Here is a 27,189-nt window from a genome sequence, read left to right on the forward strand (position 1 = left end):
AATGGAGAGGGAGATGGATACAGGATGCCATTAAGCTGATAATTAAGGACAGAGAACTATAGGCAGAGACACAACACAATATTGAATACGATGTACTGTGCCTTCATTTCATTGAACTTGAACATACTGTTTAGTTCCCTTTTCAACTGTCCCTCTCGATCACACTGACACACTCTTCAGTGTGTCACACAATATAGCGTAGGTTGTGTACAATCTGTCTTCACCTTCACACACTATGCCTCTGCTTATTATGTGCACCATGCACATGAATATCTTCTCCGCCTGACGCACAGCACAGAAACAGGAAAAGCTGGCTGAATGGGCGATCCGCCCCCACCAGGCAACAGCGTATTTATAGTGAGGGCCTTCAGCAAGTGAAGAGATTTAAATCTTTCAATGAACAGGAGATATTTTATTTCGCTGTGTTTTGAAAACATAACATGAGGGCAGACGCAGAGACGGAAACACACAACAGCTGACACTTGAAACACCTGCACATATGCAGACACACAAAAGCTCGAAAACATTTCGCTGCATTTGTGAAACAAACATTGTAGACATCCAGCACAATGAGGTGAAAGCACTTTGAGTATTTCCATTTTGTACTACTTTTTACGACCACTTTTCCACCTTAACGGGCTCCATTTAAAAAGGGATGCACTACAATTTGTACTGAGTTGTGATGAGACCATTTTATGAAATATAATGCATAAATATTTAACAGTATATAACGTAGATACAATTACCAGTACAATGCATTTACATGTTAAGAGTAATAATGAGTAATAATCTCTTTGTACATTTGCTAGTCAAGTTTTGCTTGCATTTATTTTACTTTTTGCCACTTTTACTGAAGAACTTCTTCCAGCACTCAGGTTAGGGACGCTGAGAAAGGAAGAACAAATATAAAAACACATTAACTCATGCTATATTCTAAAACTGATATCTAACATGAGGAATGTAGATAGTCTGATTTTGTGGGGACATTTGTGCAATTGATAATTATACTTCAATATCATAACTTTGGATTTACACTGGGAATATGGAAAGATGCGTGCAACAAACTCTGACTGCCTACCTTTTCAAAGTTTTCTCTACGATTCAAATACTTTTCATTTGGGGCTGGCTTTTAAGCATACATGGACATGGAAAGTGCTTGTTAGACTCGTACAATTGCCCATATCCATTTTATCTGCCATTCTGTGCAACATGTGCATGAAGATTAAATATGGTAAATATAGTAAAAAAAAAAGGGATATTAATGCACACCTGCATGAATATACAAAGCAAACAAAGAGAGACGCACTGACTTTTTCAGTACAGATACCTTCAAAAAGAACACAAATTACAGTTCTTTTTTTTATGCAGAAATACATTTGTCAAAACTGAAACAAATATGTAGTATGTATAAAATGTATAGTATATATACATTTAACTGAATTGATTAGATTGGCCCCATTGTCACCGATATCCAATCCAGCTTTTTGAGTCCAGCTGTAAGATGCACGTAGAGAAAACAGACAATAACACACACAATCAAACACGCACTCGAACGCACACAGAAAATATACTCGTCAAAATAACACTACACACACACGGTTATTTAACACAAGTCGTAAATATTTCCTAACAGGAGTCAATAAACCTGTGCAAGCTAGTAGACGGCCAGTTGTTACACCTGAGTGTCATATTAGCTGGGCTCTGTGGTGTGAGAGGTGCTAGAACTGATAAAAACACGCTAATAAGAGAGTGGGGGACAGAGAAAAGGTATCAATGAGGCAGGCAGGCATTTGTATGGAGAGAAGCAGGGCACTGCTGACGTCAGCCTGCAGCGACGCACACATCGTCAGCAGCCCTCTCTGCACATGCACACGTCGCTAATGAGGACTGGGCTCTTGTTGTCAAGACACGCACATGAGGAAAAGATGATAGAGAGAGGAAAAGAGAGCACAGGCTGGCTTGATTCTCTTAAGCCTGATCAGGAAAGAGAGTTAACCAGATGAGAAGACTGCAGAGCGTGTGTGTGTGTGTGTGTGTGTGTGTGTGTGTGTGTGTGTGTGTGTGTGTGTGTGTGTGTGTGTGTGTGTATGTGTGTGTGTGTGTGTGTGTGTGTCCGTCCTATTGGTCAGACATAGCTTGAACTACCAGGATATGGCTGGGTCTGTACAGCTCTGGCAGGTAAACTGACAGGAGGCCAGCAGCTGAGGCGACTAAAGGAGATGCAGACTGGGATTAAAGAAACAGTCTCTGAACTTTTGACCCAGACTGAATCGCTACAACGATGTTTCCTACACAACTAAATTGATCTATATAAGAAAATACAATGTAGGATGACTATAAAATATACTAGAGAGCTGTTGTATTAATATTAACAGCAACTTCAACAGCCTCAATTAAACAGTTAAAACCATTAGAGGTTCAACAACTATTTTCTCTAAACTCTTCCTACTTGGGTTACACATTTTGGAATGTATTGCTAGCAATAAAATGATCACTATAAATATATCAAATAATGTTTGGTAACAATGATACATAATGACTATTTACTTCATATTCTCCATTAATCTTCCTCACAGATAAAGATAAACACAAATGGTCATGAAAAAAGAAAACAAGTGCAACAGTGAACTTACATAACCTCATACCAAAGACGAGGAAGTAAAAAAAAAAAAGTAAGAACGAAGGTTTAAACTAAAATCATATGGAAGTGGTAAAGATATATTTAAAGTGGAAATAAGGCTTTGACAAAGACACTATGCAAAGTATGAGCGTTGGAACGAGGACAGGAAGCATGCCCACTGGTGAGTGGAGAGCTTGTTGGCTCACAAATCTCACAGTGTCCAACATGCTAATTGTTGATATCCAGCAGTGGAGCTCAACCTAAACAACAAGCAATTGTATCTCGTGTTTGTGGACATTACGCTTCATAAACACGGCCTAATGTGTAACATTTATAGCTACTTTTTCGGCATGAGCAAATGGGACAAAAATTATTACAGAACCAGAGTGGCTCATCTTTTGAGTCAATTTAAAAGCCAAGTTGACACTGCCCGCGCTTATTTCTACATAGTTACGATAAATTCTATAATTCTAGTATAGAAGTCAAAATTAAATAAAATGTTTGTAGGATTTTAAAAAAGCACTAACACATTCATCTTCAATGTTGAAAACATAATCAGAAATGTAACAATTGAAGGGTTCCTAATATATCATTTTTTTATAATTGAAAATATTAATATTTGTTCAAATCTTGCAGCTCCATGGACAGATGTTTTGTTTCACTAAATATATCAGATAAATACTTCAAAGTTGATAGCAACATTGCATTACATCATACTGATATATTTTATAATTGATTTATCATTGCGTCAATGTGTGACAAAATAAATCAACCACTATCTCAAAGTACCATATTTGTACTCTTGTTTTGGTCAGTTGCTTTATAAAGTCACAATTAATGCAGAGCGCAATCTGTCACTCTTTGCTAAATGGTACAATGTAGTGAATCAGAGTTAGTTGGGAGATGACAAAAGTATCGAGTAACGAAGCAGTTGCCAGTGAAAGTTTGAATAAATTAAGGACCCCAGTCGAACCAGCCGGACAATCTACAGGAACAAAGACTTTAAAAATCTTTTTGCATCTGTGCTGCTTGGCTCGCCACCAGCCCACGGGTCAACAGGGCCAACAGGAAAACTCTTGGTCCTCCAGATGGCTGTCACCAGTGTTGTCAGGGCAACCTGGCAGGACCATGGAAAATTCTTTGACTAGGCAAAGGAGCTTGTGCAAAATGTCATCCCTCTCTTTCACACTCATCTACCACTTCACTGGACTGGTGTTGTTCAGCTGCTGCCCTGCAAAAGCCAGCGTCCATTGGTGTCATTTATAGAATTAAGTACTTCAGTCTGACCTTAAGATCGGTTTCTAGCATGAACAAAGTTCACCACATCACGCATAGTGTTCCTCTTACCTGTAGCGCTGTTTATCGATCTAAATTGCTTAATTGGGAGTTGCCTAGCTTTGGAGATATCAACCGTAGAGATGTCTGCCTTCTCTCAACTATAATCGGACCATATGGCACTCTCCAGAAATCATGACTTTTTTACTCAAGAAAATCCACATACTTTGTTGTGAGTAGTTTCATGTAGGAAATATAGTTCCCATGTGCTACAGGAGGTAAACAAGGGAGCAGCACTGAATAAAGGGAACATAGGCATAGAGGTGGTGTCAACATCTTTTGGCTCCAGGTATTTTTTTGAAAAGTTTACATTTTAGAGGCTGAAAAGAGTGTTGAAACAAGAATAATTATGATGAAAGATGAGCTAAACATTTTATATTTTACTCAAGTTAGTGTCATTACTGGTTTTAACAGAAATGGAGGCATCTCATTTGTTTCCTCTTCACATTCCAGCACCATGTTACAATATATGAGGATGGTAATCTTATCGCCAATCTGTGAAATAAACAACTAATGGGAGATTGATATGTTGTAATATAGTGAGTTTTGAAAACTGTACATCTACAAGCCTTCATCCACAAAGTAGAAGCACCCCCCTCAAGGTCAAAAGCCCGACCTTTGTCACAAGGCAAAATACAGTGAAACATCTTTTCTAAACCTCCCTAGCCTTACTCTCTCCAGACAGACAGGTGGTTGTTAATTAATAGTTACAGATGCATTAACAAATGCAACCACGGGCCGGAAGTTAGATGGCGCTCTTTTCCAATACTGTCATTTCATCAAGACCACGAGATTGGACAAATCGAAGGGACATGGAACTGCGTTGGTTTTATCAGACATACAGAGGATTGGCGTAGTGGTTGGTGTCCATCGTGGTGGAGACCCATTAAGAATGTAAAGAGGCCTAAAAGGCTGCCACCGCTGTACTGAAGTTGCAGCAGCGAAAGCATGGATGTAGGATGAGTTGAGGAGGCTACGGAGAAAAGCACTTGAAGGCTCAGGAAGGGAAGGCATAGACTAGACATCCCTCAGGCTACCGCTCTGAGGCTGCAGGTGTGTCCTCGTTTCAAGCCTCGGGAGATATTAAAGGGTCCCAGCAGTCATTTGACCTTGGATCACTTTAGCATCTGCCAAAAAAGAGATGCAAGAAGGACAAGAATAAAGATAGATGACTGGATCAGTAAAAACAATTGTTTCATTGATTTGCATCAATGTGAATTTTACACCCAACCGAGTGAGATATATTTACTGGGAAGTCCTCAGGGAAGTTTTACACTGGCAGTGTGTCAGAGCTAGAGAATATCTGCATTTCCCCACATATTTCGTCTCTGTGACGCACAAGAGATGAGCTATGTATCATTATCTTTCCGTGTTACTTAACCTACGGTGTTCACTTGCGGTACATTGTATTGCAGAACATGCTTTAAAAAACCATCATGTGGAACAAGCAACAAGATTGAGCAATAAGATTGTCAGCACCTCCTGTGGTAGCTGAAAAGGAAAGCTGGATGTCTGTCAGCAAGGTGCTCTTATTACCAATGAGTTTACGGATGCAGTCAGGAGAAGGACTCTTCTCTACCTGTGCAACTATATATCCCAGTTCTCATACATGTAGAGCAGTGGGAGGAAAACCAAAGAGGCCATGATGGAGCATTTGCTAAGGAAATGGGGCAAGATGTGTTCTAATAAAAAAAATTACAATTTGAGAAAATATGTATTTTGCATTTGGGAAATTATTAAAATGTTTTCAATTCTTAAGATTATATTTTGTTATTGACTGAAACAATGTTACATCTTCAGAACATGTTCATTATAAGTAATTATGTTTATTTCCATAAATTGTTTTAAAGAAAAATAGATGAGTACTGTACAAAATGCCAATAATGGAATTATACAGCAATAAATCAGTAATAATTGTGCTTTTCTTCATATTTTCAGTGCATTGTTATGAAATTAAATGTTAGTTATTGTGATACTGATTGTTGATCAGATGACCCAGCCAACAAAAATAAAAAGGGACTAGTTGCTATTACACCCTTGAGCTTTAGAAGAACTGAATATAAAGAGGTTATTTTGGTGTAGGGATGCAACACAAGTATGTAGCTTAACCAGAGACACACATATCTCAGTTTACCTATCAGCATTGACTCAATGCCAATGCCACAATCTGGGTAAGGTCAACCCTAGTACATCGATGAGGAACTTTTTCCCACAATGTTATGTTTCATGTTGAAACGGCCCATAACATTTTGACTGTAAACTCAGTCGGCAGCTACCAATGCTGGCAAATTCAGCCTGCACACCAGTTGCAGTGTTTTAAGGACCTACAAAAGCATAAAAAGAAAAACAGATTAAATTGTATTTGAATCTGACCAACAACAAGCATCTTTCCCTTCATAACCTAATGTTGCTGTGTGCAATCTAGTAAATCAGAAATGACAGTTTTAAATTAAATTAAGTTTAAAAGTAAATCTAACTTGATAATACATAATAAACTGATAGAAAATAGGCAGCAGTTACGAAGAATTTGTTTGTTTGAAACTGAGTTTCCTACATTCACAGCTACTCTGCGGATCAGATAGATTGCAGGCATAGGTCTACACACTGCAAACACATATTTAAAATATGCATTATATACTGTAAACAGAGCTTGATAAAAGAGATTCAAGCAATAAATTACACCTGTGTAATTCAAGTTGGTGACAGTAAACAAACAGGACTCAAATGAGAATTTTTTTTAGGATGACAATTTTACACAACAAAACATACTCCACATAAAGGGATTTAATCCATGCATGACTTTGACCTCACATTTAGTGGAAAACATTCAGTAAATCTTGTCCCTATAAATAGTTGCAGGCAGTCTGCACTGCAGGCTACGGGTGCAAGTTACATTTTATCAGAGCTTATATTTTTTTGTTGACCTGGAACACAGCAATTCATCGCTATCACAAGAGATTGGCAAGAATATAGGCATGTACGACCTTTGGAGAGCGGTGGCAGAGAGCCCAAGTGTAAATACTTTGAATAGTACTTCACAAAGTCCTTTCTGCTGACATTGATTTGCAGATCTGCAGGTTCATAAATATCCCAGGTTCACCCAGTGTGAACACAAGTAATTAATAAAAGGACCATTGACCTTATGGAGCACAGTGAGTACAGTCAGAACCTAACGAGGGCTTCATATGTCATCAAAAAAACATTTAATGAGCTGTTTATTCAGGGACAATAAGTAACCACATCTGACTAGTCTCTCTGTTTGGTTTTTCTTTTCTTACACCTGTATTTCCCTACCGATATCAGCACATTTGGTTTGCAAGAAGCTGTTTGGAATTAGTATCATCAAAGATATGCGAGAGGACAGAGGTGATGTCAGTGCCAATGTTTTTGGTTGAAAATATGCCTAGGCAGCCCTGGACCAGACGGCTTTCCTGTTCAAGACTCCCTGCACACATGGAGCTGTTATACATTTTTGGTCACATGGCTTTTTGTTCCATACATTTTATCTACGTTTGTTTACAATCTTACTCAATGAGTTTAAATCCTGGCAGGCACATGGGATCTACCGGGTTTTTACTCACCAAGCTCTTGAACTTAATTGCGGTGTTTAAAAACAGACAACAACGCTGTGTGAGAAACGACAGCCTCCTTATTGAGATCGCGCTGGGCTCCGGTGAACACGTACAACATGGCTCAGCTTTTACAACGATGCAATATGTCATATAGCTACACACTACTCTGGCTGGATTAAATCGTGCCACTGTGGGAACTTTGCTGAGTTATACATTTTTTTCTCTTTATATAATAACCTCCCGTCTGGTGTTTTGGCATCGGATAAGCCTTCAGTATGTTTCCATGGAGCAGATCTGCAGTAGTTGAATGACGTTTAACATTATGTATGTTAACTGGTTATGGCAGCTGCACCACATGTTTGTTTGTACCGAGCCGTCATTTAAAAAAAACAGCTCGGGACATTTTGAACAGGCTCTTCATTTGTGTATAATTCAGCGCTGAAGCGATTAGTGGATTAACAGAAACAATTTTGAAAATTGATTGAGTGGTTAAGTCATTTATCAAGCAAAAATGCAGCACGCTCTGAGGCTCCAACTTCTCAAATGTGAGAATAAGCTACGCTTTCCTCTTATTTATATCAATGTAATATATATATATTTTTTTTTTAACAATTTGTTTGTAATTGTTGTAAAACAAATAGTCCATATTCTCAGCATATTCTAGCTTTAACTCTGTCTCTCAATCAAAGTACAAACATGTCATGTATGTCCTTCACACGCAACCGTTGTTGACCACTGTGGAGCCCAAGACCAAGCTATAGTTTAGAGACTGGGAGAGCTGAGTAACAGGAAGGTTATACCTGATATGGACATGTGAGCTAGATGAGGGAGGCTCGAAGCCTTGTAAGGGAACATCTGGTTTTATCATGGAATCAGTGCAAGCTCCTCTCATAAACACAACCCAACGCCTGAGCCCTGGAGCTCTGGCCAATAACAAGCATGTGAACACAAACGCCATCCATCAGAGCCGAGCCGTGGGAGGAGGAGTTCACAGGGAAGTAGAGTGAGACAGACACAAAGAGCAGCGAGAAGAGACGGAAATTGTGTGTAAAGTAAATCATTTACAATCAAGTGACCAACGCTGGCTCTCGGCAGCTTCTTATTTCTAATTTACGTATCAAATTCACAAAGCTGCCTTCAAAGCTGAGGCGGAAAAAAAGCTTAAGAAGCTTACATTTGTACACTTGTCAAGTTAAAAGGTCAAAATCAATATGTAACATGCCGCTCTTGAGCGCCTCAACATCTGTCTACTTGTCGTTAAAGTTATTTGAGATTGCACTCAAATGACTTATGGTTATACATTATGAGGGTCATTTAACCAAATTCAATACACTCTTCTTGGCAAATTCATAGTGAGAGTCTGTTTGTCTGCTCCATATTAACGAAGGGCATGTTGCTGCCTGTCCTTTCCTGCCCTCCTGATGGTGGAGTGAAGGCCTGGCTTGGATCATAGAGGTAAAGGTCAGCATCCTACGGGTCTACTTCATGTACTTTTCAAGATGCCTCACAGCCATTTTGTATGGCGATTATAGCTGGATATTATTTTTACAAGGTGTGATAGTCTAGAGAAACTTTGCTGAGTGATATAAGATCATAAAATAAGTGGCTGTAAATCATTACGCTCATACACACAAGTTCAGAGAGAACTATTACAATGCTCTAAGGAGCCTTTTAGCCTCTTTTCGTTCAACATTTTGGTTTAACATTCGAGTATTTACTGTATGGTTCAGACCGTAGTTCCCCGCTCTCAACAACCGTCGTCTCCAGCAGCAGCAGGAAGCTGTTTTCAGTCAAAAAGCTAAACTGCCTAACAGCAGACAAAGCTGGTGAAGAAAGTTAAACATGTAGCAACCTAAATAGAGACCAAACCAGAGATAAAAGCAAAGTGAATTTTGCACTCAGAAACATGACCCAAATGAGATAAAAATGTCGCTCCGTGTCTGCTGAATGTGTATGTAGGCAACCATCTGCTAACATTAAGGCTATATACAGTATACGGTCAACATTGATATGTCAAAGCTGTGTGTTTGGAAGCTGGTTTGGGATATCTACTGTCCTTCAATGGTTAGAAATCCAAGAATACAGCTTTAGGGTCTATTTAAAAAAAAAACACTGAGTCTGCGTTTCAAATAGGATACTTTTTCTTTTTACTTTTAGTACATACTGCAGCTGCCCTTACAAAGTACACACTGTTGCATGCAATATGCATTCAATTGGAATATACTACTTCCTCATAACCTTGCACCTAGAACTTTGACCTTCTCGCTCATATATCAGCTGAGCAGAGGATTGTGGGTCAGAATAGCCAGAAAAGCATGCTGGCTCGCACACTGCAAAAAGCAACCGGATGTATTAGGACATCCTGGTATTTTTGGCATACTGCATTTGACATACTAGGTTCTGGGACATACTAAATCTGGGTATTGGAAAAGGACCTCCATTTAAATGTAAAATGTCACACATTTCCGGATTTTCTGAATATTTTTGATAGCTAAAATGTCAAAGATCATACTCCAGTTCTGTCATTCCATTTGACACAGATGTTTCAGGAAAAATGCCTTCTTCAGTGTGAGGCAATCACCCACAAGTGTGCAACGATCCACTTCCCTTGGTATGGCAAGGCAATCGACAACGGACTGCTTTTTACAACAATGTGTGGGCAAACAGCAACCCCATGCTGATAGTTTGCAACATTGTAACACGCGAGGGACTAAATCATACACTGTAAGAGGCCCAACATGTATTTTGTTGCAACACAACAAAAGCACAAAAAAATATGTTTCATGAGAATAATCCACCCTGGCTTGGTACAGGGGTGGGGTGTTTCACACTGTAGATTCCCTGGTGTTTAGTGCACACATAATGTGAGACGGTCACGAGGCCAGTATGCTCCAAAAGACAAACATGGAGAAGCTGCTGTTGGGAAAGAGTTAAGGAGTGTAAAGTAAGGACCCGCAGTACTGTACCGGCCGAAACAGTGAATTTCATAAAATGATGTACCTTTCTTCCTGTTTTTAAGAAATATTGCAGAAACAATATTTTAATTCAATAGATATTTCTTCAAATTAGCGCAAATGTATTCCGAAATAGGCTATTTGGGGGTGACATTCATCACAGGATGCAACAGTCACATGACTCCAATTCAACAACTGAGCACAGGATATCTAATTAATTCATAGATACTTATATTCTGCTATTGATGCATTGAACAAACAGAAATCAGCACAAAATGTATCCTGAATGGCAAATGAAGGCAGAATAGAAAATGGAATAAAGTTGACTTGTATGCAAAGGCAGTTTTTTAAAATTAATCTTGCAGTTTATAGTTTAAACAGGCTACTTTCAAATAGACTAGGGTCTTGAGTTTCTCTCCCCTCAATATCCCATCTTCAGAATGAGCAGACTGTGTGTGCAGCCAGTGCTGACAGAGTGCGAGTCACAACATGATGCTGAAACCACCAGAGATCAGCATTTTACATCTTTAAGTAGAAACTCAGAGCTCGGTAAGGTCTGCCTACATCATCTGACACAGATGCCACATGGCATAAATACTGGAACACTGGCTGACTGTCAGATGAGTCAGAGTCACACAAACAAACCTGAGGTAGGTTTACTAAACAGAGTTGAGGAGAGCAAAGGTGAAGCCTACATATAGCCAGTTTACCAAGCTTTGTGTAGTATACAGTCCTTTGACTTTATATTTCTATGAATAAAGACACTGGCATGACTGAAAAAGAGCACTCCTGATCATGAATGAAGTTGAAAAAAGAGGCAAAACTTCAGTATTAGCAATAGTTTGAAAACAGTGATTGTCAAGTTGAAAAATAAAAGAGAGAGCTAGAAAATGTAAATTTGCTTTGAGACATTTGCTCGTATCACTCTCAATTGTTTTCTTTATTCACTTTATTGAATTGTTAATTGTCTATTGTTTTGTGGATCGTATATCACCCGGGGCATTTTGGATGAACCACACCTGCCACCACAGAGCTTGTTAGCCTATTTGGGTGCATGTTTTATTAATATGGGAGGAGCTTCCACTTTTCAAGCACACAGACCTGACAAAGATCCAAGTGGGATTGAAACATATTAAGCTTTGTTTATACTCGCGCTTGACACCGTGACGCTCATTGCATGATTCTCCGGAACGCCAGGGAGCGTTCAAACTAAATGTACTGTGAAGAAGCACGAAGACAACGACTGTAACAAGCAAAAAGCCATAAACTAACCTCCACAATGCAGAGGAGGAATTGTAATTAACTGGAAACTCATATCTCATATTCATGGATGACTTTATTGTCTTTGTACAAGCCCTGTAAAGAAACAAGGTTGAATATCCTGGAAACAATTTGATTTGGCTGGCAAAATATATCATCAAATGAAGATTTTTAAGACCTCCTGTTTCTAAAGCGCATCTAAAAACAAATAATTGGTTTTCTTGTGTATAATTTCTAAACATGTAACTAGTGCTTTTATCAGTGAACTATTTGTGGCAGTCAGGTCATCGTGCGCACCAAGTAAAAAATGTAGAGGCGCACGACCAAGTGGCCTGACGCGCAGGCTGTGGTTACACTGAGGCGAGAATAAACTAAGCTTCAAACCTTTGTGGCATGGAGTAAGTGAGTATGGTGTGCAGGTGCTACCTTTTCCTTAATTGACGCTGTTTTCTGGTCACCTTACAAATGTCCAAATTATCAACAATCTGCATAATTCTTTTAAAAATAATATTTCTGAAATGCAGTTTTAATTATTTTATTTTTTTCAGAAATGAAAGAATCAACATCACTGTAGGTTATTGTCATGAAGCATCTGACACACTGTAAACTGGATACGGCTCCGGTGTCATGATACATAATACAGACTTAACGACACCAACAAAACATTTCAGTGCTGTTTGTTTTGTAGAGTTGCGCTGCCTGAATGTGACCTTAAACTTGTTTCTGACTGCTCTGATGTTCCATGACATGCAAACAGTTAACTTCATTACATTATCTTGACGGGTAGTCTATTAATGTGTCTAAAACATGATACATGATCTTTGCGGAATACATAGTTTAACAGACATCTATGACACTTTAAACCTTTGGTAGGGCTGCACAGTTTTTGTTTTTTAGCTTTGCCAATCTTTAGTGATTACTTACAATATTGATCAAGTACTTATTAAAAAGGTGGGTCTTTCAAGCATACTGAGATTAACTGGCTGTGTCACATCTGCACATTTGTGTTAAGTTGTAGAAGTATATCCAGGTCTATGCTGCGGCCTTTTTCAGCTCAAGTACTTGTGGAATACAACTACAACACAACCAAGTATCTTGTTCCCGAAAGATGGGTGAAAAAAATGATGTTCGGCATAATGATAGTGATTTAACTAGCCTTCCAGCCTCATTTTGAGAACAGAAAAAGACTTAAAGAAAGGAGAAAATAAGCAACTGTTAACCAACTAGCTAACTGAAAAAATGTCAACTGCATTTATTTTATTCTCCTCAATTTGCTTGAAGCCTGTTTTTGATATTTATACAACCAACCAACCAGTTTTCCAATCACTTAGCAAAAGTAACATCAAACGTTCTATGTGATCATATGGCCGGTAGAGTTCCCCTTGTGACGCAATTACTGCATCTTTAATCCGCGCCAACCCTCCAGCCAACTACTTGTGTCTGCAGCAGAGCACCTGGTGCTTAATGCCCCGTGTCTGTGGTGCCGTGCTCGGGTGGCTGCTGTTGATATGTGGCATTAGGTCCACTGTCGAGCCAGTCGATCCTTTGATACAGGTAAGAGATATTTCGGGCCAAAATAGGGTTGCTCAATCTAATGCATTGCAGAATGCATCAGTATAAGTTAGAGACACCGGCTCAAAGCTTTTATAGTGCAAATACATGGTATATCTTAAATTGAATAAATAGATATTTGGCTGGCATCACTCAGAGTGTCAGGTGTGCCCCTGAAGGGGATTATGTGTCTTGACAAACAACAATATCAACAGTTTCACAAGAGTGGCAAGAAATGGTCTTCTACTTAAAGGGAATTCGACTGGCCACTAAACCACTGCCCGTCAGACCTTGATCACTCTTCAAAAGTTCTGATGAGCACATCATGACAGGGCCTTCCCAGGGAGCAAACCGTTTGGGTTGGGCCACAGCTCTGACTGTATCTGAGAGGCACAGTGTGTATCAGCTGCAGATGGGGTATGCGATTAAAACCCTGTACTTTCCACTCACTCGTTCTGCCATCAGTGAGCTCCATATGACGGCTGCAGACACCTATCTCTGCCACTAGACCCACCAGTCCTGCTGGTTTGTCTCCTGCAGCAGCCATACACAAACAACTATCTTCTACTGTACACCTGCTAGATTACTGCCTTATTGTGCTCTCACCTTTCTCACAGAAAAAACAAAGATACTGTATTGTGTGTGTCAAGCAAGAAAAAGCAAATTATTTTGGTTCGGTATTGTAGCTTTGATGCAGACAAAACAAGTACTAAGTCATTGCAGCGATCACTAAAACCAATGCTTTATGAGTTGTGAATGCAATAAGTGCACTTTTATATTTAACCTGAAATGTAGATAAGCTTTTTGTTTCGTCCACTTTAACGGGTCAAATTCCGTGTGCTGTGACAGGAGAGAGAAAGGCGGGGGGATACAGGTCCCCGGGAACAATGGCGAGCAGATCAAGAGCAACCCGAATGGGGGAGATATCACACTGAGGATCAGCGTCTTTCCTCAGACACAAAAATATATCGACAGAATCTTACTTACATTATGTTAGGGGAAGGGGCGGAGGGGTGTCTGGCATTTGAGCCTGTGTGTGTGTGTGTGTGTGTGTGTGTGTGTGTGTGTGTGTGTGTGTGTGTGTGTGTGTGTGTGTGTGTGTGTGTGTGTGTGTGTGTGTGTGTGTGTTGGGGGAGGGGCAGATGGGGGTTAAAGGGAGAAAGAAAAGGAGACAGCGACAGACTAAAGAAAAAGTGAAGAAAAGGGGGTGGGGATTGCCTGAGAACAGTTTCTCCGATTCTTAAAAAAAAAAAAATGCTTAAACCTCACCACTCCACTTTTGAAAGATGTACGTTTACCATAAATCACTCAGAATAAATTGTGCAGTTATTGGAAATGGCAATCCTGTTGGTTGAAGTTAGGGTTTTCATTGCAGTGACTAATAGTGCTTCACAGTTTTGCCCTTTTCAGTGGGATCTGCCCTCAGCTGCTAAACACACACAAGCCCTCCTCTGTAGCTGCGGCTGACGTCAACCGTCACTTAGCAACAGCCTTTTGGTGTAAAAGCAGCAGTGCTGACACCGTTTTCAAAAGAGGCGCACAGAGGAAGACAGAAAGAAATGAGAGAGAGATAGAGCGAATAAAACGTTGGAGAGAAAAGTAGAGGGGATGCAATGAGAATGCAATGCAAACATAATAGTTGTATAAATTATCAGTACCACAAAATCCCTCTCGTCTAACCATGCCTTCAAATTATCACATAAAGCTTTAAGAATATTGAAGGAAAAGATGATGTTATAGCAACAAAGTCGTCTGGAGGCTATTACCAGTCAGTAAAACCTATGGTATGCGCTCACTTAAATTAAACTTAAATATACTACATCCCTCCCCTCATGCTTACAGTCCCACTGCAACCGTTTACATATGGGCTCACACCATCTATGTCATAGAAGTCTAATTTTACTATACCAGCCCTCGACCAAACCTGGCCGAGCTCTCTCCCTCTGCTCTCTCACCCTGTCACGGACTGAACCAACAGTCAGCACATGTAAGGTTCAACAACCTCATCCTGAACTTAAAAGCTCAGCCACCTGAAATATTTGCATTGTTGGGAACCTTGTGGTGTAATCAAAATTCTTTCAGACGAGCGGCACAGTAAAAACTCCTCTGTCTCTTAAACTCCCCAAACAAAACAAAGCTTGATTAGCCAGCATTTTCTCGTTATCTTATACATCAATTTCACAATTGCACATGTGTCATGTTGTGGAAACAAGCAGAGTATGGGAGGCTGATACAATAGTTGCATGGGAAATAATGTTCTAATTAGCCCAAACCTCTCTATTCCAACATTCTGAGCCCAAACAACTCAGCCACGAATAAGCTTTGTGCGTAATAACACAAGCAGATAGACGAGGTCAGGACATCACATCAAAACTCATTAGAGAAAGATAAGAAAGAGGGGGAGAGTTGCACCGCTCTTTATACGCATTTCCAAACACAGCATCAAACAAGCCCTCACCCAAACTATGTTCTAAAATAGTAATGACAAAGAAACAAAATAAAACCGTCTGTGAATATTTTGCGAGCCCTTTTGTGACGGTGACTCTTCAGACAGCAAAGTCATTAAGGCTAAGCTCTGGCAGACCTATCATGAAAACTAAAGAACGGAGAGCTAATTGCTGGCGATCATGACGCAAACCGTTTCCAGAGTAACCCGAGTTTTGGAGTACCCGCTCCAGCATTTCCTCATCTGTTTGCACTCACACCAGCAGGCTGACAATGCAGCCGCTGCATCCTGTTTCACTCTGCAGTCAGCCAAACACACAGTACCTCGCTCTGCTTAACCCTTTGTAGGACGACAATATTACTCACAGAAGCCCATCAGGGTCCAATAACTACAAACCCAATTTAATTTAATTATATACATATATATATATTATTTAAAAACAAAACAAAATACCTCTATTACACATATAGGCAACATTTCTAAATGCTGATTCAGCTCTTGATTAGGCATTCATAAAATGTTTACCTACTATCGGAGTGGCATCTCTGAGGAGGGAGTTGCTAAGCAATGAATTGGGACATCTTGGCCTTGATATTGCGACTGTAACACAAGCTTCTGAACACGGAGGTTAACTTCACACGTCACTCTCTTTCAGCTCAACAACAGCTCAGTTTCACATTTCATCACATAGATTTATATTACAATAATCAGCTCAAAGGCATATCAACAACACTTTCATTAAATATATTTTCATATTTATATAAATTATAAATTAAAGTGGAGAAATTGTTCACAACATTGCTATTATCTACATTTAAGTTTCCTTAAAATACAAAAAGAAAACACACTTAACCTTTACTGCAGATAACATTTAATGGCCTATATTTTAAGAGTTTTTTTTGTTTTACCCCCATCAGCAGTCCTTCGGAGCTACGGTCTATTCCAAATTAAGTTATATAAAAAGTATAAAAAGAACAAACAAAAAATTAGGTTGAGCTCAATCTATCGAAAAGAATATGAACAGTGATGCAAAATTAGATTGTGGCGTTTATGATGCATTCTGGGCATGTCGGTGGCCCAGCCAGGTTTAATTTGATTATCTTTCATACCTTTAATTGTTAAAACAAGATGGACGTATGTATATAAATGCCATAACCAGCATGTGGAGGCTTTAATGTATACTGGAAACAAAACTGAATGTGTGTGTCAGTACATGCAACTCATCTTGAATTTAACAGACATTGTTCAGACAGTTTAGTTCTGATAACAGTGAACCAAAAGGCAAAGGAGCTGGCAGACAGCTTCACTAACTGCACCGAGGCTTTTATCTCCACAGACAATACTCATAAAGGGGCAGAGTATGCAAACAGTATGAACAGTACGTTGGCTACAATATAATTGTATCTCATTAGACCCATGACAAAAAAAACTACCTCGTTTTTATTTCTATACATTCCAAATCTATTAGATTTTAAACCAAAAATCTTCAATTAAATTTGACACAAATGACTTACTTATATAATACTGATGGAGGATTTATTAATATGAACATTACATAACTGGTTCAATACACTCATAGTGACAGCCTTAAACTGCTGTATACACTAAGCCAACCATGTAAAATTATAAAATACGAAAAAGTAATATTCTGGAATATTTAAATTTAGCTTTGTCTAATTTCTGGATGAATAAGCGGAGTGTTTTTTTCGGTGCCGACTTTTCCCTCCTAAAGACTCTTTCTATTGCACACCGTCGCAAGACGGACAATTTTTCCCTTTCTCATCACTGCTGGAGGCAGACACTATATTCCACAGGGCGATTAATAAGACTTGGCATTTTTTCTTCTTCTTTGCAATCACCCTGCGGTACGTCACTGGGTTGTGACGTCAATGTTATATCATTCCACATGGCTTTACAGCAAGCGAACGTGACAGCTGAGAGCTGCTCTGCGTTTTCACTGCTCTCCCTTCCAACCTTTCTCTCTACAGCCTGCGTCTCTGCTCTTGTCTGGATGGGGGGTTAGTTAAGTGTATTATTTACCCCTGCCTGCCCCTGTGGAGTGGTAAGTAACCACACAAAAAGTGGGCCTTCTCCCTGAATTGTACATTGCGCTGCCAGGACTGCCTCTAAGGTCTCACTCACGAAATATAGCTTTTAGATTTCTGCCGTGAAAGCCCAAATACAATAATCCTACTTAAAAAAAAATATTATCTCCACTTTATCTACTTCATCTCAAAAATCTAACTGGGTCTCAGAAACACATGCTGACATAGTTTCGGGGAGGAACAAGCTGCCATTCAGGTTGGACGATATAATCATTGTTTTGGCTTTTGGATTTGAAATAAATGATTTCTGGGACCCAAACCAAAATATGCAGCAGATAATTTGTTAACATTTTTCTCAAATTGCGGGTCTCAATTTGTGACCCATGTGACTACTGGAGAGTCTAAAAGTGCATGATGCAATTTACAGGATTGATTGACGTATTTGGGTCTCCTATTGAAGAAGAATTTAACACAATAGAGGGGCACTGTTAATGCAATAAATCTAGGATTCAGTGTGCCTAACCCCTGGCACTGGCAGCCAATCCATAAAGCTTTGGTTGTGCAAGAGGTTTAGAGTTATCAGAGCAAACATGAACATTAATTGAAGCTGGAAAAGACTAAATGAGGCAATTTACTGTTTTTATGTGTAAATAATATTTGCACGTTTTAGACAGAAACCTTTGTCCTGTTTCATGATTTCTAATTGAGCAGTCGAAACAGTCGCCTATGAAGGGTTTTCCTTTCTAGTCAGTCTGACACATTTAAGGATTGCACCTCCAATCAAAAGACGTTCTCAGCGACAGAGACCGCCGCCAAACCCAAACACAATACTGCGTACGAGCAAAGAAAATGGGGAGGTTGACCTTTAAGAAGAATAGAGCAATCTTTTGACTCATAATGTGGCCATAACATGGCATTGAAATGAATGTCTGTAAATCCTAATCACTTATTCTCATTTTTGTTTGAACTTCTTGCCTTTTTGTTCATGTCGAATAGCACAATTGTACTTTAAATATGCAAATTACAAAGTCATCCAAGTTGATGCTGTCAAAAGATGCTTTAAAGCCATGGTGCCGGCACCAAAGGAAATATAATTGTATGACTCACTGTTAGACCACGCTACAGTTAAAAAGTATTCTATAGCTTGCATGAGTAAAAAAAAAGACAGTAATTCAAAAATAATAATAGCGACAACTAATACGTTCCAAGTATTCAAATTCAAAAATGAAACGTCTTACTTACATCATCTTGATGTTCAAAGATATTTAAAAAATGACAGAAGGGACTGACATCAATAAGTTTTAACTGTAAATAGACTATCTGGTGAAACGTGTGTTGGTGGTGTTGGATGTCAAGTGTAACAATAATTTGTAAATTCAGCCTTTTCAAATGTAACTCTTGAAAAGCTTGCGTTAAAACAAAAGAAAACCGTCTATGGAAGCTGTGATGGGCTCAAGAAACAACAAATTGTGGATCAGATATGCGCAGAGCAAGTCCATTACCTAATTAACTTTATGTTTTTCTGTCATTTAGTTTGACAAAGAACTATCACAATTTCGGCCAACGTACTCGTAAAGTGAACATTGAAGTTGATTTAGAGACAAACACTTGGATGTATTTCCTATCTCCCTTTTTTTATAATTTGCATAGAGAAGTAAACAACATTTCTATGGGGATTTGACGTGCAGGTTAAGCTAGCAACACGGATGTCCTATTAGCATTAAACGTAGGAGCTGAATTAGCCTCATTTTCCAAACAAATCAATATGTTTGTCATGCATGTGCAGCCTCATGTGCATGCCGTTTGAAAACAAAAGAAACAATACAAAGATCTGCTCATCAAAGTGTTGCTCTACAGCGTCACTAGTGACCGAGAAACTCCTGTGTACTTTTTTAAAAGAACAAAAGCAGCCACCTTTCTCAAAACATAAAGGAGATGCTGATAACTGTATCACTTTGTCTAAACAGTGCACTTTGTTGCAATACACACTTAACAACTGGGAATTAACTTCTGGGGTTGTAATACCAAATAATAACTTGAGGTGGCCCTTTCCAGCTTTCTATGATTATCTCTGATGGGAAAAGAAAATATCAGACACATCCGAAACCTATTCACACCTATGTCCTCCATTTGAACTTGCAGATCGGATTATTAAAAAAAAAACAGACAGAGGCCATAACTATTATTGTGTCACACAGGTATTACACCTTCATAATATTCTGTTGCAGCTCTTTAAATCCCTCATGTGAACGACGAGGGACAAGCTGGACACACACAACCACAGGTGTCTGGTGGTTGCCCTGCGGTCCCTCGGGGCATCGGGCGCATCGTCAGAAGCAACACTTTCAGTTTGAATATTCATGATGGTGTCAACTTGCAAAACCTCTGCACCCACATTAATGGAGTGTTTGTGAACAACACGTCAGGTAGTTTATACATGAATATAGAAGGTCTCACAGTGGCTAAAACCATTCATTTTTGTAATTTTTTTTCTTCTTCTTAATTTAACTACAGCACTTGATAGAGCCAACCAACTCAACACAGAGCTGAGTCTCAAAACATTAATTTTGCAACCGACGAAGATAATACAAAATAGACACGGGTGAGTATGATAAAGTAATTACTGCAAATATCTTCAAATGTTTGTATTAATACACAAGATGTGTCATAATATATGAAATTAATAGATGCAATGGAGGCAAACAAAATGAATGTGAAGCATCAATTATCATGCCATACTATGTTCCTGGACAACTCGGAGTATATTGCCCGCTCATTTACCGAAATACAAAGTAAAGTTGCGTTTATACCTGAGTAGGACCTTTTCACCAGCCAAAGAACTGTTGCTGTTGTTACGTGCAGTATAATATATAATCCACATGATTTAAGGATGTTGGTCAAACTGTGCCAGTATACCAATAGCCATGGTGTGTCACATAATATGTCATCAAAAGGCTGAGGCTAATTTGAAAATTGTGACAATGATTTCAAGTTTTGTTGAAACTCTTTAGAAAGAAACATTTTCTTCTTTGCTTCAAGAGTTCTCCAGACCAAAACATCTTCACTTGCCGAAACTCTATACAACCATTTTCCAAGGTGATGCTGTGTATAAAACTACGTGTTGCTGCGAACAAACCCCCCCAGCCTTGCAACTGAAAGACAGAAAACCAAAGAACCTCACAGACAGCAGAAAGGGGGGTTGACTGTTCGGTGTGCAAAATGTGTGTGAAGATGAAGAACATGTGTGACATCACCAGTGAACCCTGAGTGACTCCTCTCGAGATCTGCCTTTGTGCCTCTTTTTGCCGGCCTTTGACGCAGAAGTGGTCTCATTAATAGAGAAGTTATATCACAAAAGATAATTTATTATGCTCAGGTTACGGTTCTTCTTGACTGACTAGATTACCAGATTATAAAACCCAGGAAAGGTAAAGCTTGGTCCCTCGGCTATGATTAAAAACATTTCCTTTTATCCAAGAGCATCAACAACCGCTCTTACCTGCATAATGCTAATGCTAATGTTGTCGGCTATCCCATTAAGATCTATCCCAGCATGCAGTGGGCACAACACCTCAAACCGGGTGCCAGTAAACTGTCTCAGAAGGCTGACATCGACAGACAGACACACTCACCCGAACATTAACAACTTTGACTTAAGGTTTTACTGGCAGAGAGGCTGACAAATCCGGTTTAAAAAGGACAGCATGATGATGACGCAGGTCATAACATATGCTGAAAATTAAAGTTATCTTTTTCCTCAATATAGATTGTGATTCATATTAGATCAACAATCAATAACCTCTTAACCAATACACTAGTTCTTGTTTTTGAATTCACACATTTTCCAAATGTCTGTCTAAAGTGTAAATTTATGTAGTTTTGTGGAGCAACAAGGTAACTGAAGTAGACAATTAACGTAGCAATACAAACAAATATATATTACTAATAAAAAAAAACATGGTTTGTTTAATCAAAAACAAAAAACAGTGTCCTGTTTCCACTTTAAATGAGTCAACTGAAAATGATGATATGGTGAGTACTTTAAGTGTAGCACATGCTGTTATATGTAAAGAGACTAGAACACTAACTGTTGTACATAAAGGTTGGACAATTCAGTCTTACTCAAAAAAATCCATAAGTTTAAAGTTTTGGAATCCTTGAATACGTCAACACTGTATTACAACGATTGTCGATTTAGTCAAATAGAAATGTGGAATGGGAATACTCTTATTAGGAACTTTACTAATACACAATGTTTCCTTAGTTCTTTACAATCACACATTTTTCGACAAACAAGTTAGGTCAACATAGTGTGGTTTAAAAAACACCTCATCTTAGAAAACGTTGACAAATGTTGGAGTTTAGACCATCATAACGGAAAACGTACTTTGAAGAAATATATTACAGCCTCCTGTATAATTCTCGCTAATTTTGAGTTAAATAAAAGTATAAAGATGTAATAAAATAACAATGATTCATAGGATGAAGTAAAAGGTGAAATTGGGTTTTGTCTTGAATGATCCAACCTGTTTTTCTGTTTCAGTTTGCATGCACTGTTTAAGGCCGAACTCAATGCGACTACTAATCTGCTAATAGCCTAAAACACAATAAGGTGGAACCACAACTGCTGGAAATAGAACAACCGAAACAAACCGGTGGATATACATTTTTAGTTCTCTTATCATTTCTAACAACAGTGTGAAGGACACACAAACAATGTGTGTGAGCTGATGGCTTAGCATCCACTAAAGAAATGCATGTTTTATTTTGAACTACTGTTTTTTGTTTTTTTGTTTTTTTTAATTACTGACAATAATGTTGGCATTTATTTACACACAAATTGAGTCAGCACCTTGCATCAGCTTTTTGCCCACAACACATTGGGTGGAACATGATAGTCTTCATTGAGAATGGACATCACTCGATCTCGTGTATTGGTTTACAAAACTAATGCAAAGTAGAAGCACCATTTTGCGGTGGATCTGATAGCTACTGTGTGTAAACAGACTTTATACAGCTTGTGCATACAAGCAAACAAAAAGATGAAGAAACACACGCTGAATGTGGACTGTAGACACTGAATAATCCCCCATCATTTTGTTTTGTTGACTGCTCCAGTCAGATGGGACTGTAGGCCACATCACTTGCTATGCTGCTGGCTGTGTTGTTATTGTGTCCGCCACATTTAATTATTATCTGGTATATAAACTTTTAAATAAAGATAATCGCCACAAAAATATAGATAGGCTTAACATTATGGATGCTACGAAGTGATGTAGACAAGAAGATTGTAAACAATAAGATGCTAAATGGTAATTATAAGTATCCATAGGCTGTAAAGGACACTTTTTTAATAATTGGCTGAAAATGACATGTGCTCTAAATGCCAACCAAGGGCTTGGCATTTAGAGCACATGTAATAACGCTGCACAATGCATTGTTGCCTGGAACAATATGCAACGTTCTCTTTTACCAGAAAAGTCACTTATTGCATATCTAATTATTTGGTTGAATGTTGTTGTTGTTTTTTACCCTGTAGGTCAGTAGCTTGATTGGCTTTGTGGTGGTTGTTTTTTTCATGACAGGAGATTGTGCGTTCCCCTCCTCTCATAGTGTACTCTGGGTAGCCGTCGGTGACCAGGGGGCCTAATGTGTAACAATAACAACAGACGTGGTCCTGTAGGGGAATACATACCTGTTCTCTGGATATACAGGGTAACGAAGGTCTGCGGGGCATTTTACAACTGCCATAATAGCTGGTCGACGTCTCCCCCAGTGAAACACAACTGGACCTTCTCCGAGGTCTGATCACTGGGACCTTTTCCTCCGCGGAGGAAATCCCACTCGGCGCTTCCCTGGACGGGTAGTAGCGGTCAAAGCAGAGCCCCAACAGGGAGCCCGAGACCCCCGCGAAGCAGGCGAAGAGCGGTCTGAGCAGCGCAGGCAGACTGCTCAAACTTGTGAAAGAAACCAGCCACACAACGCTGGAGAAGACCAGTATGAGCACACTGTGTTTGAGCTTCAGAGTGGGGATTAGGGTAAGCAGACCCACGCACCCCAACACGAATAGCAACCTGCCCACCATTTGCATCTGGTGTTGGTCCTCTCCCCATTGCAAAAACCGCAAAACCAAAAAATCCCCGAGGTAACACGATGCTGGCAGTGACACGAGCCAACATTTACTGCTCTCCTTCTTTTTCCTCATCAGGTAAAACGTCAGAAAGAAGAAAGCACATCCTATGCTGAACAAGGGACTGATGGACTGGGAGAAGCGCGACAAAAAAGTCCGCAAATCCCAAAGCGAGTCACTTTGCAAGCTCCTCGAAATGAGGAAAGAAACCGCGAAAACTACAAACGCGCCGACGTAGAGGGCAGAGACCTTTAATACTTTTGAATTAAGAATGTCTTCGTTGCAAAACCTGCACACGTTAAACAAAAAGCCCCTCTGATGGTCCTGTTTCAGAGGGGTGACGCAGCTCTTCACATAGCCGTTCCTGAAGCCCTGTGAGCTGTTTACACTTCCAGCTCCGTCGTGGTGCCTTGTTTTACTGTGCAAAACCTCTCCTTCCTCCCGTGCAGCCATGGCTCGACTGTGGCTCCTCGTATCCACGCGAAAGTCCCCCTCTCTTCCAATATTCACGCCGTGTTAACGCTGAACTACATGACAGCAAATGCACTCCATGGTCACTCAAACGTGCTCCAGCACTTGGACTAAAGAAAGAAGGTGAGATGTTGTTTTTACAGAAAAGGGGCTCTCTGTCGCCACCTAGAGGCCACAACCTGGACCGACCGGGGCTTTGTATTGTGGAGTGTCGAGTCAGTCCTGGGCCGCATCGTTAATGTAACATAAGTAATATACTGATGGATTGCAGTTGAAGACCAAAATCCTATTTATTTAAACAAATTAAATGAAATAAAGAAGACAACATGGTACATTTAAAGAGTGTGCCCCTCCCATCCTAGTTGAACTGTTTCAGATATTCCTTATTTGTAGGACATACTTTATTATTTATTTAAAATGCGTTTTTAGGACCCGATTTAACCTCTCCACAATTTGAATTTCACTTGTTCAAAATAGAGATACATTAATTAGTTAATTTAGCCAAATGTTACAGAGTGTGTTCCAATTTGTAATGATTATCGTGACTCAAGCCTCCGCGTATGATTTGAATTGGCTTGACCGTATAGTCTACTTAAATTGTATAACTAAAGTAATAGTTTACCGTAATAACAGAATAATTGGTCTTTGGGTCAGTGTCGCCGCGCTGCATCAAGTTGCTCTGGGATCGTTTGCTTCGCCTGGTTCGCTCAGTAGGACGAATGTCGATTAAACTGATCAGAATAACAATTATGTGTTAGTTGTTGACTAGTGGTCAGATATCTAATGTTGAATAAATATGTAGTTTAACATATTTTCCGAGATAAAGACAATGTTCAAAGAAAAAAGCCTCATCTGGATGCTTTTAGCTCTAGCGAGCCAAATACAGAGAGGCTTTCCACACACGTGAGCTCTTGTTGACATCCTAAACTCACAAGAACGTTCTATAACCAACAAGGCTTTTGAGGATTGAGGATAAGTATTGATCAGTGTGAACTGACAAGTTCTCACCCTGAAACGAAAATCCCGTCCCTTGTTTTTTATTTTATTTTGTCCAGGCATGTTATATCAACTTAAACAAGACAACCGCAGAAGACAAACTGTGGTTACATTTTACACAGCAGAACGTTTGTAATGTCACAACAGGACAGGATTTTAAAGATGACTGCATACCATTGAGCAATAAATAGAACAGGGCCGTCTTTAGTGTAATGAGTTAAGCCTGTGTCTCAGATGATACGTTCAACATATCTGCTGTAAAAAAGGTCCATGGAAAGGCAGGGCAGTTTTATCAATAGCACATTTTAGTAAGGTAAAGATTTAAATGCATGCAGAAATAAATAATGGACAGAAGAATAAAGTACAAGAAAAGAACAAACAACAACAAAAGGTAAAGAACCCTCACCCACCACGAGAAACGAACAGATTGTGCATCCACCCCACAGAAAGAAAACACAAACACAGAAATGTATACTGATCATTTAAGCTTATCAAGTCATAAAAGATTGTCCCATGTGGATTGCACATTTTCTGATTTCCAGATGTAGGCCTGCATGCTTGCATTTACGAAAAGCTGGCTCGGATGTAATATATCAAATCAAGATTCTATGATCCTATATCACTAAATGTGTGTCACATAGGCTGTATAAAGACGTCATCAGACGTTTCTGAAAAGTAAAGATCTGATGACATCCTTAAGCGCTACTCCCACTCAGTGTTTACTGTTGGTTGAGTGTGTTGTCAGTGGTGAACAATGTTGCCTTTTAACACTGAGCACACTTGTACACGTGTAAGTTAAATAAAGGCCTATGTGAGGTTGGTCTCAACTCAATGTTTGTATTCTGCACGCTACCATGATAACTTTTTTTACGTGTTAACATTCTATGAAATTGTTCACCAGTGTCCTTTTATATATTTAGTTGTATTCCTTCCTTTAATATGATCTGGTACAATAACTACCTCCTGGCCTAATGCTGTGTTCACAAAAATTCGCAAGGCTTTTGGTGTGAACGCAGCATAAGAGAAACCATGCCCACAGAACAGGATCTTCAAACTAAGTTAAATGAGAATCCCATAAACAAACAAACAAACAGTTTTGGTTGTAAGCATACAGAGTAGATAGCAGCATGTGTGTTGCCATTACTCTTTGTCTGACAAGGTTCTGTAGTATAATGTAAACAAGCACTTTGCTCTTGACTTGAACCATAAACCCTCCTTTTCATAACAACTGCAATTTAAATATATGCACCTATGTAAACACATGCATGTTAATCAGTGTAAGAATTATTGTAGCCTGCTGGGCGGTTTGCAGCAATACAATACTGTTAATGTTATTTATAGTGTTGTTTATACAAAACTGACCAGTGAAATGCTTATTAGTGAGATTAATGAATTGCTGGTTTGGGTCTTTTAATGGTATTTGTTGATCGCAATAATACAAATGATAACATAACTACACATAGTCAATTATTAACCTTTCATATACAACTTTCTGTGCCGTTTTATAAGGTCTGCTATACAAACTCACTTTTCGTTTTGGAAGTGAAAAATCATATTTGTATGCTGTTACTGAGGGTTTTTGGCAATGCGTTGTTAAAGATATTGACTTATGTGGAAGATAGTGACGATTTTCAGACACGTTTCCGTGCATTGACTGTTTCACTAAGACTAAGCTTCCACTGGAGGGTGCTGCATACCAATCCTGAATACTTGGTAATACATGATTATACAACATTGTATTTACTAGCTTTACAATGCTTTTGGAATTATACTTGGTATCTCTTTCTTAAAGTGTTTACAATAAATGCA

General features: G+C 39.1%; 1 protein-coding gene across 1 annotated transcript in view; it reads right to left on the reverse strand.

Moving 5' to 3' along the window:
* Positions 1–24,366, reverse strand: part of pde3b (phosphodiesterase 3B) — a gene marked incomplete at both ends in the record, with an annotated part of 35,933 nt that extends 11,567 nt beyond the window's left edge. Inside the window, one exon of the mRNA XM_079217399.1 lies at positions 23,479–24,366. Within this exon, the coding sequence (XP_079073525.1) occupies positions 23,479–24,366 (888 nt within the window). The remainder of the gene's footprint in view (positions 1–23,478) is intronic.
* Positions 24,367–27,189: the final 2,823 nt, after the last annotated feature.

The sequence above is a fragment of the Taurulus bubalis genome (genome assembly GCF_910589615.1).
Source record: "Taurulus bubalis genome assembly, chromosome: 4".
Classification (NCBI taxonomy): domain Eukaryota; kingdom Metazoa; phylum Chordata; class Actinopteri; order Perciformes; family Cottidae; genus Taurulus; species Taurulus bubalis.